General features: G+C 29.4%; 1 protein-coding gene and 1 long non-coding RNA gene across 2 annotated transcripts; one reads left to right on the top strand and one right to left on the bottom strand.

Annotated features, from left to right (window-relative positions):
* Window positions 1-1,352: 1,352 nt before the first annotated feature.
* Window positions 1,353-4,977, bottom strand: LOC147845181 (uncharacterized). Its single transcript, XM_088650776.1, has 4 exons — window positions 4,607-4,977; window positions 3,225-3,281; window positions 2,095-2,174; window positions 1,353-1,952 (listed from the first exon to the last, which is right to left on the bottom strand). Exons 1-4 carry the CDS (start codon window positions 4,622-4,624, stop codon window positions 1,460-1,462), a joined length of 648 nt encoding a protein of 215 aa, XP_088506902.1. The 5' UTR covers window positions 4,625-4,977; the 3' UTR covers window positions 1,353-1,459.
* Window positions 4,978-12,938: 7,961 nt separating this feature from the next.
* Window positions 12,939-16,534, top strand: LOC147845183 (uncharacterized). Its single transcript, XR_015942948.1, has 3 exons — window positions 12,939-14,034; window positions 14,115-14,212; window positions 16,228-16,534. It is a non-coding gene; the product is annotated as an uncharacterized LOC147845183 (long non-coding RNA).
* Window positions 16,535-16,807: the final 273 nt, after the last annotated feature.

Raw genomic sequence — 16,807 nt, forward strand, 5'->3', positions numbered from 1 at the left:
GTGCCGGAGTCCTGCGGGCATTGAATGGGCTGGCGCAGGAACTGGTTGAGCAAGAGCCGAGGGAGGGACAGGTAAGATTTGCGGGAGCCTTTGCTTCAACTTTCGGGTGCCGGCCAGAGAAGTGGTGATGGGATACTGCACTGCAGGCCGGCTGGTATGGGGTCTTTCCTCTTGAAGCTCCTCAGCGGGGGGCTGGCTGGTGCTGGAGACGCTCTGGTGACGACGGAGGACAGACAGACCCTGGTCGGTGACGTTTGTGGCTGACAGCGCCTCCTGCCTCCTGATGAACTCGCTCACGCACTTTGAATTTATTTTCAGGATGGGAATCCCGAGTTTGCTGAGCTGATCATCGTCCACCGTCACTCTCTGCTGCACACGCTGGTACAGTTTAGTGATCTGCTGTTTCAGCGGTGACCCTTTAGCTTTTCCTCCAACACCAGGATGAAGCCACAGCTGTTTGATCAGCTGGTTCTTTCTGGAGTCCACCAAGTGTGCGGCTGAGTAGCGCTGGCTGAACTTGAGCTTCTGCACCAGGGACGCCTCAGTCGGATCTCCACTGGTGCGGCCAAACAGAGCATTTCCCCAGCGTGCAGAGTAGAGGCTGTCGAATTGTTGGATGCTGCGGTCATGGAGGTCAAGCTTGTTCCAGGCGCTGATGACCTTTTGCCTGGTCGACTCATTTAGGGCAAGTTTTCCTTCCTCCAGGGCGATCTCAACAAGGACTTTACACAGATCCTCTACGTGCTGGTACCCAGGCAGATGATTGGGACCGCACACGTCCTCCACACAGGGGTCAAATTCAGCAGCCACTGCCTGATCGGTGAGGCACAGACAGTTCCTCAGAGGAGTCAGGCTGTCCCTCTCGCGGTCTGAGGAGTAGCCCACATCATCATCTTCCTCCTGCGGCTCTTCCTCTGCCACCCCAGCAGGAACATATTCGTCCTCATCCTCATCTGCCTGAAGTGTCTCTCTAGTCTGAGCGTAATGATCAGGAGCACTGAAGGGCTCTGAGGACTGGGAAAACAGGTACTCCAGACCAATGCGCTCATCACCAGCAGGAACCGGAGGCCTGTAGTTTGCCTCCTCCACCTCCCCAAATAGCTCCTGGCACCTTTGGTTTAGGCGATGAGCTGCGAAAGTCTGCTGAGGGGACTTTTCCTTCCACCATTCCAGGAAATTCTGGAGGGTGAAACCACATCCGGTCATCCTTCAGGACTTTCCTCCACTTTCTGTTTCCATATTTGTCTTTATAAGACATGGCCCTCTGAAAGAGTCCCCTTTCAGTATCCTCCTTCAGCCTCAGTATGTCCAGACTCCCACATCTTGTGCCAACCCTCAAATGACACCTGGTAATTAGAATAACCGAGACAAAACTGTGTTAAAATCAGTTAAAGTTGATTTTTTTTAGTATTAAAGTATACATTTTTCTTATCTTAACATCCACAGAGTACTTTGACAGTTACCTCAGAATGTGCTGGGTCACTGTGTGTTGACCCACCAGATGACCTTCTAGGTTGAACGTCAGAAGAAGCCAAGGCAAGAACTGATGAGGCTGATACAGGAGCTGATGAAGAAGACAAGGCAGGAACTGCTGAGGCTGATACAGGAGCCGATGAAGAAGCCAAGGCAGGAACTGATGAGGCTGATACAGGAGCTGATGAAGAAGCCGAGGCAAAAACTGATGAGGCTGATGCAGGAGCCGATGAAGAAGCCGAGGCAAAAACTGACCAGGCTGATGCAGGAGCCGATGAAAAAGACTGGCAAGGAACTGATGAGGCTGACGCAGGAGCCGATGAAGAAGACTGGCAAGGAACTGATGAGGCTGACGCAGGAGCCGATAAAGAAGACTGGCAAGGAACTGATGAGGCTGACGCAGGAGCCGATGAAGAAGACTGGCCAGGAACTGATGAGGCTGATGCAGGAGCCTCCAATAAAGAAGTCGACGCAGGAGCCTTCAACAAAGTAAGTATAATAGTTAAAACCTTTTTCATTGACATAATCATACTTTTAGCACGGCCTCCCCATCTATGCTCACAAAACTGTATTCAGGAGTATATACACCACCTAATTGTGATGTACAAACGATGAACTTACAGCAGACAGTGGAGAGTCTGAGTGGGGCTTCTGTGAAAGATCTGCACAGGAACGTTTTCTTCTCTTTGCTTCCCCGGCTCCTAAATGAGCACAGTTGTGATTATCAGAACACAGTGTCTTAGTGTGATGAATTTTATTTATTAATGCACACTGTTGAAGCCGGAATTATAAGCCCCCCCTGTTAAATTTTGGACTTTATTTTTCACAATTTATGTGTAATGGAGAGAGGACTTGTTCAGGCACATTTCTAAACATAATAGTTCTAATAACTTAATTTCTTATAATTTATCTTTGCCATTATGACAGAACATAATATTGGGTCACACTTTACAATAAGGTTTCATTAGATAATGTATTTACTAACATGTACTAATTATGAACAATGCTTGTACAACATTTTTAATCATAGTTCAACATGTACTAATGCTTTATTAAAATAATATTTAATGCTTAGTTGATGGACTGAGTTGGCATGGATGACTGTAACACGAACAAATACTGCATTAAGTGTATTGTTCATTGCTTGTTTATGGTAGTAAATGCTTTGACATTAACTGATACAAACTTATTGTAAAGTGTCACCCTTTAAGGTAACACTTTAGAGTAATAGTCCATTAGTTAATATTAGTTAATGCATTTACTGACATGACTTAGAAGTTTAATACATTAATTACAGTATTCATTCATCTTTGTTAACGATTTAATGTTTAAGTTAAATAACGTTAGTTCATTAATGCACTGTGCATTAAGTAACGTCAACAAGCACAACTTTGGATTTTAATAATGCATTAATGTTGAACTGTAATTAAAAAATGCGGCACAAGATTGGTGACACTTAGTGTTAGTAAATTGATTAACTAAAGGACTATTATTCTGATGTGCTACCATATTTAGATTGAGAAAGTAAAGGCTTAACTAGCTTAACACTGTTTGTTCTGTAGCCAATAAAAAAACATAAATAATAAAACAAATAAAACTTTCTTCAGAAGATAATATACTATCGTAAGTACTGTGAACATGTCCTTGCTCCATTAGCTTGAATAAATATTTCACAGGAGGGCCCTCAGCTGTAGTTCATGCTGCAACAGTATGAATAAATGTTAATAAGTGACATTTATTATGTGATATACCTTGTCTTTCAGAGGAGCTGAGTGGTTTCTTCGGCAGACCGCCTTTGTCCTCAACTGCTAAAGAAGGACAAAAAAAAACACAAGATAGGCAAAAGTCAGTGTCAAAGCAGCAAGAAGACAATCTCATCAGCACAGTGTTTTGATGTTGTGTTTCATTGATTATGCTTTGGTACATAAACAATTAAAGACAATAATAAAGGGTTATACACACTGCAAATTTTAGATTGTAGATTTAACTACCTTAGAGTTCAAATTAACACTCCCTCAGTGTTTATATGGGAACCACTATAAAAAGTGTTAAAATAACACTTTTGAAAGTGTTAAAAAAATTACCACTCAGAGAATGTTAATTAGCAAACTCTTATTGTGTAAAATATATGTAAAATGTATATCAAAATACTGGCAGCAGTAGCCAAAACCAAAGATGAAATCAACTGAGAATAAAACTTTAAATAAAATAATAATGAATAAAAAAAAAAATAAACAAATTACACAATAAAATTTATTTTTATTTTCAACATCTTTAAAACAACTCATCACAATAAACAACTCATCATGGAGCTTCACTTATTACTGAGCTTTGGCTTTAATTCTGTCATGTGAACAAAAGCTCTTTATGAAATTTCTGTTGTTCATTTGAAGTCACCATGATGGAGGACAGAGTCTGCTTTAGTAGGGCTCTTCAACTGCTTGCTATAAATGGTTTTTTTTTTTTTTTTTAATTTGGATGCTATAATTATTAGTGCTAATCACACTATTCTTACATGTAGCATGAAAATTCAAAAGAAAATGTAAGAGTCAGTCTGAAGAGATTAACTATGATATCAAAGCCATCTTCTCCTGCTTGTTTTCTAATTCAGTGTCACATTAGTTATGTGTGTGAAATAAATAAAATACATAAATGAAACCACTGAAGCTTTAACAATTAATGACTTTAAAAGCATGATTTACAATGTGAATGTTTGATCTATGGCAGCACTTAAAAACACACAGACATCAACAATTAGTCTTTGAATCTCAATATTGGTGACAAACAAAAAAAATAAAAATCAATTAAAAAAACTACTGAAATATCACCTCCCAAACACAACACAAAATAAATAAAAAGTAAGAGATTGTAACAACATAAAGCTGCATAATTTATTTATGATGCAATGCATGCTGGGAGCTTTGTACTATGCTGGCACCCAGCATGAAATATGCAGCTTTTTTCTTTTTAGCAACCATGGTTGAGGTTCATATCCTGATTCTTGATGTCTGTGTGTCATAAAGATCTGCTGGAGCTTTAGTGTATGACACTTTATATAACTCTAGAATTTTAACACTTCACTCTGAATTACCACAACACTTAAAAATTGAACACCAATGAATTTGCTGTGCACCTTGTGCTTCAAAAGCATTGAGGGTTTTTCACAAGTAGCGCATCATCTGCGCATCCACCGTCACCTCTAGAACCCGATGAGCTGGAGCTGGCCGCCACTGCAGGAAGAGGCCTGTCCTTTGGGGGTTTCTGTGAGTTACAAGTTGTAGTTTGCATGAAATGTTGCCAGCATGATATATATTTTTAATAAAGTAGTTAAAAAAAATAAAATAAAGCCTATATCTTTGCTGAGAATGTACTGCTGGAACTGCTTCAGTGTCACGAAAAATCTCGAGAAATGAAAAAACATCAAAAAATAACGAAAAATGAAATCTTGAAAGATCAAGAAAAATCATGAAAAATGATAAAATCTTGAAAAAGCACAAAAAATCACGAAAAATAAAAATAATAAACAATTCAAAAAAATTAAAATTTTTGAAAATTCACAAAAAATGAAATTTTTAAAAAAAATAACAAAAAATCGAATTTTTTTGAAAAATCGCAAAAAATCACAAAAAAGAAAAAATTTTGAAAAATCGCAAAAAAATGAAAATTTTTTGAAAAATCGCAAAAAAATGAAATTTTTTTACAAAATCGCAAAAAATCACAAAAAATGAAGTTTTGAAAAATCACTAAATATCACAAAAGAATTTTTTTTGAAAAATCACTAAAAATAACAAAAAAAATTTTTTTTGAAAAATCGCAAAAAATCACAAAAAAATGAATTTTTTTTGAAAAATCGCAAAATATGAATTTTTTTTGAAAAATCGCAAAAAATGAAAATTTTTTGAAAAATCACAAAAAATGAAATTTTTTTGAAAAATCGCAAAAAATGAAAAATTTTTGAAAAATCACAAAAAATGAAATTTTTTTGAAAAATCGCAAAAAATCACAAAAGATGAATTTTTTTGAAAAATCGCAAAATATGAATTTTTTTTGAAAAATCGCAAAACATGAAAAATTTTTGAAAAATCGCAAAAAATCACAAAAAATGAAATTTTTTTGAAAAATCACAAAAAAGAAAATTTTATGAAAAATCGCAAAAAATTAATTTTTTGAAAAATCGCAAAAAAATCACAAAAAAAGAATTTTTTGAAAAATCACTAAAAATAACAAAAAATAATTTTTTTTGAAAAATCGCAAAAAATCACAAAAAAATGAATTTTTTTTGAAAAATCGCAAAATATGAAATTTTTTTGAAAAATCGCAAAAAATGAAAATTTTTTGAAAAATCACAAAAAATGAAATTTTTTTGAAAAATCGCAAAAAATGAAATTTTTTTGAAAAATCGCAAAAAATGAAATTTTTTTGAAAAATCACAAAAAATGAAATTTTTTTGAAAAATCGCAAAAAATCACAAAAGATGAATTTTTTTGAAAAATAGCAAAATATGAAATTTTTTCGAAAAATCGCAAAACATGAACATTTTTTGAAAAATCGCAAAAAATCACAAAAAATGAAAAAATTTTGAAAAATCGCAAAATATGAAATTTTTTTGAAAAATCGCAAAACATGAAAATTTTTTGAAAAATAAAAAAATCACAAAAAATGAATTTTTTTTGAAAAATCGCAAAACATGAAAATTTTTTGAAAAATCGCAAAACATGATAATTTTTTGAAAAATCGCAAAATATAAAATTTTTTGAAAAATGGCAAAAAATGGAAATTTTTTGAAATATCACAAAATATGAAAATTTTTTGAAAAACCACAAAAAATGAAATTTTTTTTTAAAAATCGCAAAAAATAGAAATTTTTGGAAAAATCACAATATGAAAATTTTTTGAAAAATCACAAAAAATGAAAATTTTTTGAAAAATCACAAAATATGAAATTTTTTTTAAAAATTGCAAAATATGAACAATTTTTGAAAAATCGCAAAAAATGAAAATTTTTTGAAAAATGAAAATTTTTTGAAAAATGGCAAAACATGAAATTTTTTTGAAAAATCGCAAAAAATGGAAATTTTTTTGAAAAATCGCAAAACATGAAAATTTTTTGAAAAATCACAAAAAATGTATTTTTTGAAAAATCGCAAAATCACAAAAAATGAAAAATTTTTGAAAAATTGCAAAATATGAAAAATTTTTTAAATAACAAAATATGAAAAATTTTTGAAAAATCGCAAAATATAATTTTTTTTTGAAAAATCGCAAAAAATGGAAATTTTTTGAAAAATCACAAAAAATGAACATTTTTTGAAAAATCGCAAAATATGAAAATTTTTTGAAAAATCGCAAAAAATTAATATTTTTTTGAAAAATCGCAATATATGGAAATTTTTTTGAAAAATCGCAAAACATGAAAATTTTTTGAAAAATCGCAAAACATGAAAAATTTTTGAAAAATCACAAAAAATGATTTTTTTTGAAAGATCGCAAAATATGAAAATTTTTTGAAAAATCGCAAAATATGAAAATTTTTTGAAAAATGGCAAAATATGAAATTTTTTTAAAAAATCGCAAAACATGAAAAATTTTTTAAAAATCGCAAAATATGAAAAATTTTGGAAAAATCGCAAAAAATGAAAATTTTTTGAAAAATCGCAAAATATGAAAATTTTTTGAAAAATCGCTAAATATGAACAATTTTTGAAAAATTGCAAAAAATGAACATTTTTTGAAAAATCGCAAAATATGAAAATTTTTTGAAAAATCGCTAAATATGAACAATTTTTGAAAAATTGCAAAAAATGAAATTTTTTTGAAAAATCGCAAAATATAATATTTTTTTGAAAAATCGCAAAACATGAAAATTTTTTGAAAAATCGCAAAATATGAAAATTTTTTGAAAAATCGCAAAATATGACAATTTTTTGTTAAATCGCAAAACATGAAAATTTTTTGAAAAATCGCAAAATATACAATTTTTTTGAAAAATCGCAAAACATGACAATTTTTTGAAAAATCGCAAAAAATCACAACAAATGAAATTTTTTTGAAAAATCGCAAAATATGAAATTTTTTGGAAAAATCGCAAAACATGAAAATTTTTTGAAAAATCACAAAACATGAAAATTTTTGGAAAAATCGCAAAATATGAAAATTTTTTGAAAAATCGCAAAAAAATCACAACAAATGAAAATTTTTTGAAAAATCGCAAAATATGAAATTTTTTGGAAAAATCGCAAAACATGAAAATTTTTTGAAAAATCACAATACATGAAAATTTTTTGAAAAATCGCAAAATATGAAAATGTTTTGAAAAATGGCAAAATATGAAAATTTTTTGAAAAATCGCAAAACATGAAAAAAATTTTAAAAATCGCAAAATATGAAAAATTTTGGAAAAATCGCAAAACATAAAATTTTTTTGAAAAATTGCAAAACATGAAAATTTTTTGAAAAATCGCAAAACATGAAAAATTTTTGCAAAAATAACAAAAAATGATTTTTTTTGAAAGATCGCAAAATATGAAAATTTTTTGAAAAATTGCAAAACATGAAATTTTTTTGAAAAATCGCTAAATATGAACAATTTTTGAAAAATTGCAAAAAATGAACATTTTTTGAAAAAATCGCAAAATATGAAAATTTTTTGAAAAATCGCTAAATATGAACAATTTTTGAAAAATTGCAAAAAATGAAAATTTTTTGAAAAATCGCAAAACATGAAAATTTTTTTTAAAAAATGGCAAAACATGAAAATTTTTTGAAAAATCGCAAAATATGAAAATTTTTTGAAAAATGGCAAAATATAAAAATTTTTTGAAAAATTGCAAAACATGAAAATTTTTTGAAAAATCGCTAAATATGAACAATTTTTGAAAAATCGCAAAACATGAAAATTTTTTGAAAAATGGCAAAATAGGAAAATTTTTTGAAAAATCGCTAAATATGAACAATTTTTGAAAAATTGCAAAAAATGAAAATTTTTTGAAAAATCGCAAAATATAAAATTTTTTTGAAAAATCGCAAAACATGAAAATTTTTTGAAAAATCGCAAAATATGAAAATTTTTTGAAAAATCGCAAAATATGACAATTTTTTGTTAAATCGCAAAACATGAAAATTTTTTGAAAAATCGCAAAATATAAAATTTTTTTGAAAAATCGCAAAACATGACAATTTTTTGAAAAATCGCAAAAAATCACAACAAATGAAAATTTTTTGAAAAATCGCAAAATATGAATTTTTTTGGAAAAATCACAAAACATGAAAATTTTTTTGAAAAATCGCAAAACATGAAAATTTTTTGAAAAATCGCAAAATATGAAAATTTTTTGAAAAATCGCAAAATATAACAATTTTTGAAAAATCGCAAAACATGAAAATTTTTGGAAAATTCGCAAAACATGAAAATTTTTGGAAAAATCGCAAAATATGAAAATTTTTTGAAAAATCGCAAAATATGAAAATTTTTTGAAAAATCGCAAAATATAACAATTTTTGAAAAATCGCAAAACATGAAAATTTTTGGAAAATTCGCAAAACATGAAAATTTTTGGAAAAATCGCAAAACATGAAAATTTTTGGAAAAATCGCAAAATATAATTTTTTTTTGAAAAATCGCAAAACATGAAAATTTTTTGAAAAACGAAGTTTTTTTAAAAATCGCAAAAAATGAAAATTTTTTGAAAAATCGCAAAATATGGACAATTTTTGAAAAGTCGCAAAACATGATCATTTTTTGAAAAATCGCAAAACATGAAAATTTTTGGAAAAATCGCAAAACATGAAAATTTTTGGAAAAATCGCAAAATATAATTTTTTTTTGAAAAATCGCAAAACATGAAAATTTTTTGAAAAACATGAAGTTTTTTGAAAAATCGCAAAAAATGAAAATTTTTTGAAAAATCGCAAAATATGAAATTTTTTTGAAAAATCGCAAAACATGAAAATTTTTTGAAAAATCGCAAAAAATCACAAAAAATGACAATTTTTTGAAAAATGACAAAACATGAAAATTTTTTGAAAAATCGCAAAATATGAAAAATGACAAAACATGAAAATTTTTGAAAAATCGCAAAAAATCACAAAAAATGAAAATTTTTTGAAAAAATTTTAGAAAAATTGCAAAATATGACAATTTTTTGAAAAATCACAAAAAATTAAAAAATTTTGAAAAATCGCAAAATATGAACAATTTTTGAAAAATCGCAAAAAATTTAAAAATTTTGAAAAATCTCAAAATATGAACAATTTTTGAAAAATCGCAAAATATGAAATTTTTTTGAAAAATCGCAAAATATGAAAATTTTTTGAAAAATCGCAAAATATGAAAATTTTTTGAAAAATCGCAAAATATGAAAATTTTTTGAAAAATCGCAAAATATGAAAATTTTTGGAAAAATCGCAAAATATGAAAATTTTTGGAAAAATCGCAAAATATGATTTTTTTGGAAAAATCGCAAAACATGAAATTTTTTTGAAAAATCGCAAAAAATCACAAAAAATGAAAATTTTTTGAAAAATCACAAATTATGAACAATTTTTGAAAAATCGCAAAAAATGAATTTTTTTTGAAAAATTGCAAAATATAAAAATTTTTTTGAAAAATCGCAAAATATGAAATTTTTTTGAAAAATCGCAAAATATGAAAATTTTTTGAAAAATCGCAAAATATGAAAATTTTTTGAAAAATCGCAAAATATGAAAATTTTTTGAAAAATCGCAAAATATGAAAATTTTTGGAAAAATCGCAAAATATGAAAATTTTTGGAAAAATCGCAAAATATGATTTTTTTGGAAAAATCGCAAAACATGAAATTTTTTTGAAAAATCGCAAAAAATCACAAAAAATGAAAATTTTTTGAAAAATCACAAATTATGAACAATTTTTGAAAAATCGCAAAAAATGAATTTTTTTTGAAAAATTGCAAAATATAAAAATTTTTTTGAAAAAACGCAAAATATGAAATTTTTTTGAAAAATCGCAAAATATGAAAATTTTTTGAAAAATCGCAAAATATGAAAACTTTTTGAAAAATCGCAAAATATGAAAATTTTTGGAAAAATCGCAAAATATGATTTTTTTTGAAAAATCGCAAAACATGAAATTTTTTTGAAAAATCGCAAAAAATCACAAAAAATGAAAATTTTTTTGAAAAATCACAAATTATGAACAATTTTTGAAAAATCGCAAAAAAATGAAATTTTTTTGAAAAATCGCAAAACATGAAAATTTTTTGAAAAATCGCAAAATATAAAATTGTTTTGAAAAATCGCAAAACATGAAAATTTTTGGAAAAATCGCAAAAAAATCACAAAAAATGAAAATTTTTTGAAAAATCGCAAAATATGAAATTTTTTTGAAAAATCGCAAAACATGGAAATTTTTTGAAAAATCACAAAACATGAAAATTTTTGGAAAAATCGCAAAATATGATAATTTTTTGAAAAATCGCAAAAAAATGAAATTTTTGAAAAATCGCAAAATATGAACAATTTTTGAAAAATCGCAAAAAATCGCAAAACATGGAAATTTTTTGAAAAATCACAAAACATGAAAATTTTTGGAAAAATCGCAAAATATGATAATTTTTTGAAAAATCGCAAAAAAATGAAATTTTTGAAAAATCGCAAAATATGAACAATTTTTGAAAAATTGCAAAAAATCGCAAAAAATGAAAATTTTTTGAAACATTTTTAGAAAAATTGCAAAATATGACAATTTTTTGAAAAATCACAAAAAATTAGAAAATGTTGAAAAATCGCAAAATATGAACAATTTTTGAAAAATCGCAAAAAATGAAATTTTTTTGAAAAATCGCTAAATATGAAATTTTTTAAAAAAAAACGCAAAATATGAAATTTTTTTGAAAAATCGCAAAATATGAAAATTTTTTGAAAAATCGCAAAATATGAAAATTTTTTGAAAAATCGCAAAACATGAAAATTTTTTGAAAAATCGCAAAATATAAATTTTTTTGAAAAATCGCAAAACATGAATATTTTTGAAAAATCGCAAAAAATGAAAATTTTTTTGAAAAATCGCAAAATATAAAATTTTTTTGAAAAATCGCAAAACATGAAAATTTTTTGAAAAATCACAAAAAATCACAAAAAATGAAATTTTTTTGAAAAATCGCAAAATATAAAATTTTTTGGAAAAATCGCAAAATATGATTTTTTTTTAAAAATCGCAAAACATGAAATTTTTTAGAAAAATCGCAAAAAATCACAAAAAATGAAAATTTTTTGAAAAGTCACAAATTATGAACAATTTTTGAAAAATCGCAAAAAAATGAAATTTTTTTGAAAAATCGCAAAACATGAAAATTTTTTGAAAAATCGCAAAATATAAAATAGTTTTGAAAAATCGCAAAACATGAAAATTTTTTGAAAAATCGCAAAAAAATCACAAAAAATGAAAATTTTTTGAAAAATCGCAAAATATGAAATTTTTTTTGAAAAATCGCAAAACATGGAAATTTTTTGAAAAATCACAAAACATGAAAATTTTTGGAAAAATCGCAAAATATGATAATTTTTTGAAAAATCGCAAAAAATGAAATTTTTGAAAAATCGCAAAATATGAACAATTTTTGAAAAATCGCAAAAAATCACAAAAAATGAAAATTTTTTGAAAAATCGCAAAAAATCACAAAAAATTTAAAATTTTTGAAAAATCGCAAAATATGAAATTTTTTTGAAAAATTGCAAAACATGAAAATTTTTTGAAAAATCACAAAACATGAAAATTTTTTGAAAAATCGCAAAAAATGAAATTTTTGAAAAATCGCAAAATATGAACAATTTTTGAAAAATCGCAAAAAATCACAAAAAATTAAAATTGTTTGAAAAATCGCAAAAAATCACAAAAAATGAACATTTTTTTAAAAATCACAAAAATTTACATTTTTTGAAAAATCGCAAAATATGAAATTTTTATGAAAAATCACAAAAAATGAAACATTTTTGAAAAATCGCAAAATCACAAAAAATGAAAAATTTTTGAAAAATTGCAAAATATAAAAAAAATTTTAAAAATCACAAAAATGAAAAAATTTTTGAAAAATCGCAAAATATAACATTTTTTTGAAAAATCACAAAAAATGAAACATTTTTGAAAAATCACAAAATATGAACAATTTTTGAAAAATCGTAAAAAAAGACATTTTTTTTGAAAAATCGCAAAATATGACATTTTTTTTAAAAATCACAAAAAATGAAATTTTTTTGAAAAATCGCAAAATATAAAAATTTTTTGAAAAATCACAAAAACTGAAAATTTTTTGAAAATTCGCAAAATATGAACAATTTTTGAAAAATCGCAAAAAATGAAAAAAATTTTAAAAATTGCAAAATATGAAAATTTTTTGAAAAATCGCAAAAAATGAAAATTTTTTGTAAAATCGCAAAATATGAAAAAATTTTGAAAAATCACGAAAAATCATGAAAAATGAAAAAATCTTGAAAAATCATGAAAAATTCACCAAAAATCATGAAAAATTCACCAAAAATCATGAAAAATTATCTGTACAAACAGTAAAAAATACAGATAGTGCAAAAACAATGACAGTGCAAATACAACGACAGTACAAATAACAGACAAATAAAATGACAATGTGAAATTGACAGCGATATGTACAATGAATAGGTGTCCACATAGTTGTAGGCAGTGTTGTTTCAAGTATGGATTGGCTAAAGGTCAGTGCATGCTACATATCGATGGTGTGCAGTGAGGGTATGGAAGAGCCTGTGTGTTAAGTGTTCATCAGCCTGATAGTCTGAGGGAAGAAACTTTCCTTTAGCCGGCTGGTGCGTAACCAGATGCTGCGGAACCATCTGCCTGAGGGTAGCAGACGGTTTTGTCTGTATAATTGTACATGTTAAACTAATTTAAATTAGAAGTCCACTAAATGTTCATTAACTAAAGTCACAGCAAAAGGTGCTACAATTAAAGTAGAAATGCCAAAGTTCCACTGCTTTTTCTGTGACAGCTGTAGGGCTCGTCGGGGGATTGAACCCAGGACCTCTCGCATCCTAAGCAAGAATCATACCCCTTGACCAACAAGCCCTGAAGAAAGACCCTGCTGTGCCAAAAAAATTCTTACTTTTTTATAAATACTTTTTGTTCTTGTTGTTTTTAGTATGTGCCACCTGGGTTGTCTTTGATGCAGTCCCTTTTAAGTTGGCTGTGCAGCACAATCCACAATAGCGATCTGCTAAAAAGATTCAGAGTGAGCTTCTGTTTAGAATACAGTTAAAAGCATCAGTCTGCAATATTAGAAAACCAGTAAAACAACTCAGGTGGACCTCTGGAAAAGCCAGGTAAGCCATTTTGAACAATGCCATAATGAAAAGATTTATTTATTTACATTAATCCATGCATCTCTTTATTTAGGCTATTTGCTTTATACGAGCTTACATGTCCTACAAATTTATTAATAGGACATACCCTATTAATAAACTGCCATGTTGTGAACCCGAAAGCAAAGCATCCAGTAAAAATTCATGTCTGGGGAGCCATACTCCGTCAGGGACCTGGACCGCTAGTTGTGTTAGAAGGTTAGTTCAAATCTCTTTAATATGATTGAATCGTTTCTTTGCAGTTTCTTTATTTATATATATATATTTTCTATTTTCAGGAATTATGGACAGATGTTTTTACGAAGACACTATAATAAAATTCAATCAGGCTCCATACGTAAAACAACACTTTAAGAACCATATCACTTCTTCCAAGGTAGATACAGTATGTAGGCCTACTGTACCAACTGTGTGTGTGTGTGTGTACATGTTCACTGATGTGTGTGTGTGTGTGTATACATGTTCACTGATGTGTGTGTGCACACGTTCACTGCTGTGTGTGTTGAACTTTTTTATCAATCTTGATGATTATTGAATAATTAATAAAGTTAACACATTGCTTAAAGGGCACATAGTTTACCCCTTTTTTAATGATTTAACATTATTATTTTGGTTCTTCTGAGTGTGCCAGTTTAGGTTCAGTTCAAAACACAATCCAGATTTTTTTATTATAATGTGTTATAATGTGTCATTTTAAGGGCGTGTACACAGCTCGCTGTTTTACATTTACATTTAGTCATTTAGCAGACGCTTTTATACAAAGCGACTAACAAATGAGGACAAGGAAGCAATTATCACAACTATAAGAGCAACAATAAATAAGTGCTGTAGGCAAGTTTCAGGGCTGTAAAGTCTAAGAAGGAAAGCATTAGTAATGTAAGAATTTTTTTTTTTGAGTACAGTTAGTGGTGTAGCTAGAGGCAATTGCAGATTAGGAAGTGAAGAGGAGCCTAAATAGTTGAGTTTTAAGTCGTTTCTTGAAGACAGCAAGTGACTCTGCCGTTCTGTTGCAGTTAGGGAGTTCATTCCACCAACTGGGCAGATTGAATGCGAGAGTTCGGGAAAGTGATTACTTCCCTCTTTGGGATGGAACCACGAGGCGACGTTTATTCACAGAACGCAAGTTTCTTGAGGGCATATAAATCTGCAGAAGTGAGAGCAGATAAGAGGGAGCAAAGCCAGAGGTTGCTTTGTACTCAAACATCAGAGCTTTGAATTTGATGCGAGCAGCAACTGGCAGCCAGTGCAAACGGGTGAGTAGCGGAGTGACATGTGCTCTTTTCAATTCATTAAAGACCACTCATGCTGCTGCGTTCTGGAGTAGCTGAAGGGGCGTGTTGCTTCGCATGAAAATTAGTTTCAAATTCAGTCGGTCGGTGAGTAAATGAATATGATGAATGAGAACACACAGGCATGTGCGTATAGACATAAAATGTAATGTTGTACAGTAACGTGTCAATTGTTTGTTTCAGTTGTCTTTATTTGAATGGTTTCGTGAGGATGTGATGGTGTGCTTTATCTGGCTGATTCCTGCTGAAGTGGGCGGGTTGTGTGACGTTTGATTCGGGGGATGTTATGGGGCGGGGTTTGCATGACGTGCTGCGAGCTACTAGCCCGACAGTGGAAACGCAACATGATTTCGGCCTCACTGCTTAACCTCCTGGGCAATTGCCCCGGCTCATCCTGGCTCGCACTGGCCTCAGCTCACAGCCTAGAAGTCCAATGAACTATCCATTGCACCACAGAGCTCCTGCCTCTAGCACTGTTGCACAGAAAGCAATTTTTGGTACTCTCTGGCCCATAAAAGCACAGCTCACTGCAGATAAAGTACTGCTGGGATTCATACATAGGATATTCTGTTTACTAGACAGGTGTTTTGACCAACTAAGCCACAAAACCAGACAGGGGGTAATTGTTTAATCGAAAAAAGAAACGGTAAAAACGGTAGCACTGCATGTTTGAATGTCTAGACTTAAAAATTTTAAAGTCCAATTGGTTACGCATCACCATACCATGCTATATAATGCCATCGTCCAAAACCCTCTTAATAGTACAATATTAAAATTGTTTTATTATTTAATATATAATCAAGGTTTCCCTTCTTAAACCAATTAACTTCTCTCTATAAAGCTTCAAAAATTGCAACAAATGAACACTCCAATGAAACAATGTACAAATAAAATAAAAATGAAAATAAAACATTCACTTAAAACATTTCAAAATGTCCCAAAAGTCCAGTACAGGTGATGAACACTCAAAAAGATTCTTTTGCAAAACAACTAGGTTGCAAATTCAGTTCAAGAGATCTAGGATGTTGCACTTGTGAGTTTGTTGTAAATTTACACTCTTACCATGACGCTGAATAGGTTTCACTTTGTATCTTTCCAACAGGTGTATCCAAAAAATCCACTTAATGGGAGGCTCGCCAGTCCAACTCCACAATTAGACACGCACCGATGGAAGTTGAGACAATCCAAATCCAGAAAAGAGTTCACACATCAATTAATTTGAATGCAGAGCAGATCACATTCAGCAACTGACTTCAATAGAACATCTCACCGATGAAAAACCAGAAGAAGATGCATAAGCAAACAAACAAAGGGGAGAAAAAAACCATTAGCATTTTACAGTGTATGCATTATCTCAGCTTAACACATTTGTAAATAAACAGCAACAATAAATGACCATGTATATGCTTCTCTCTGCTGAATTTCTGTGTTTTTCCTATTTCTTTCTCCTATTTGGCATTTTCTTTTTACAAATGACAGCATTTTACTTAAACTCTCTCACTTAAACTTTACACAATCACTTGTATAATACTGTGTATAATACTGTGTTTTTACTAGACCAAACAAATGGTTAATTAATGAAACACATTTTTGACACTAGTTTTAATCATGTTATAATGAAAACAATAAAAAAAAAACACGAACTCACCAAGGAAATCATTCAAAATCAAAGCGAAAAGCCA

Source organism: Danio rerio, chromosome 4, assembly GCF_052040795.2.
Source record: "Danio rerio strain M-AB ecotype USA chromosome 4, GRCz13ab, whole genome shotgun sequence".
Taxonomy (NCBI): domain Eukaryota; kingdom Metazoa; phylum Chordata; class Actinopteri; order Cypriniformes; family Danionidae; genus Danio; species Danio rerio.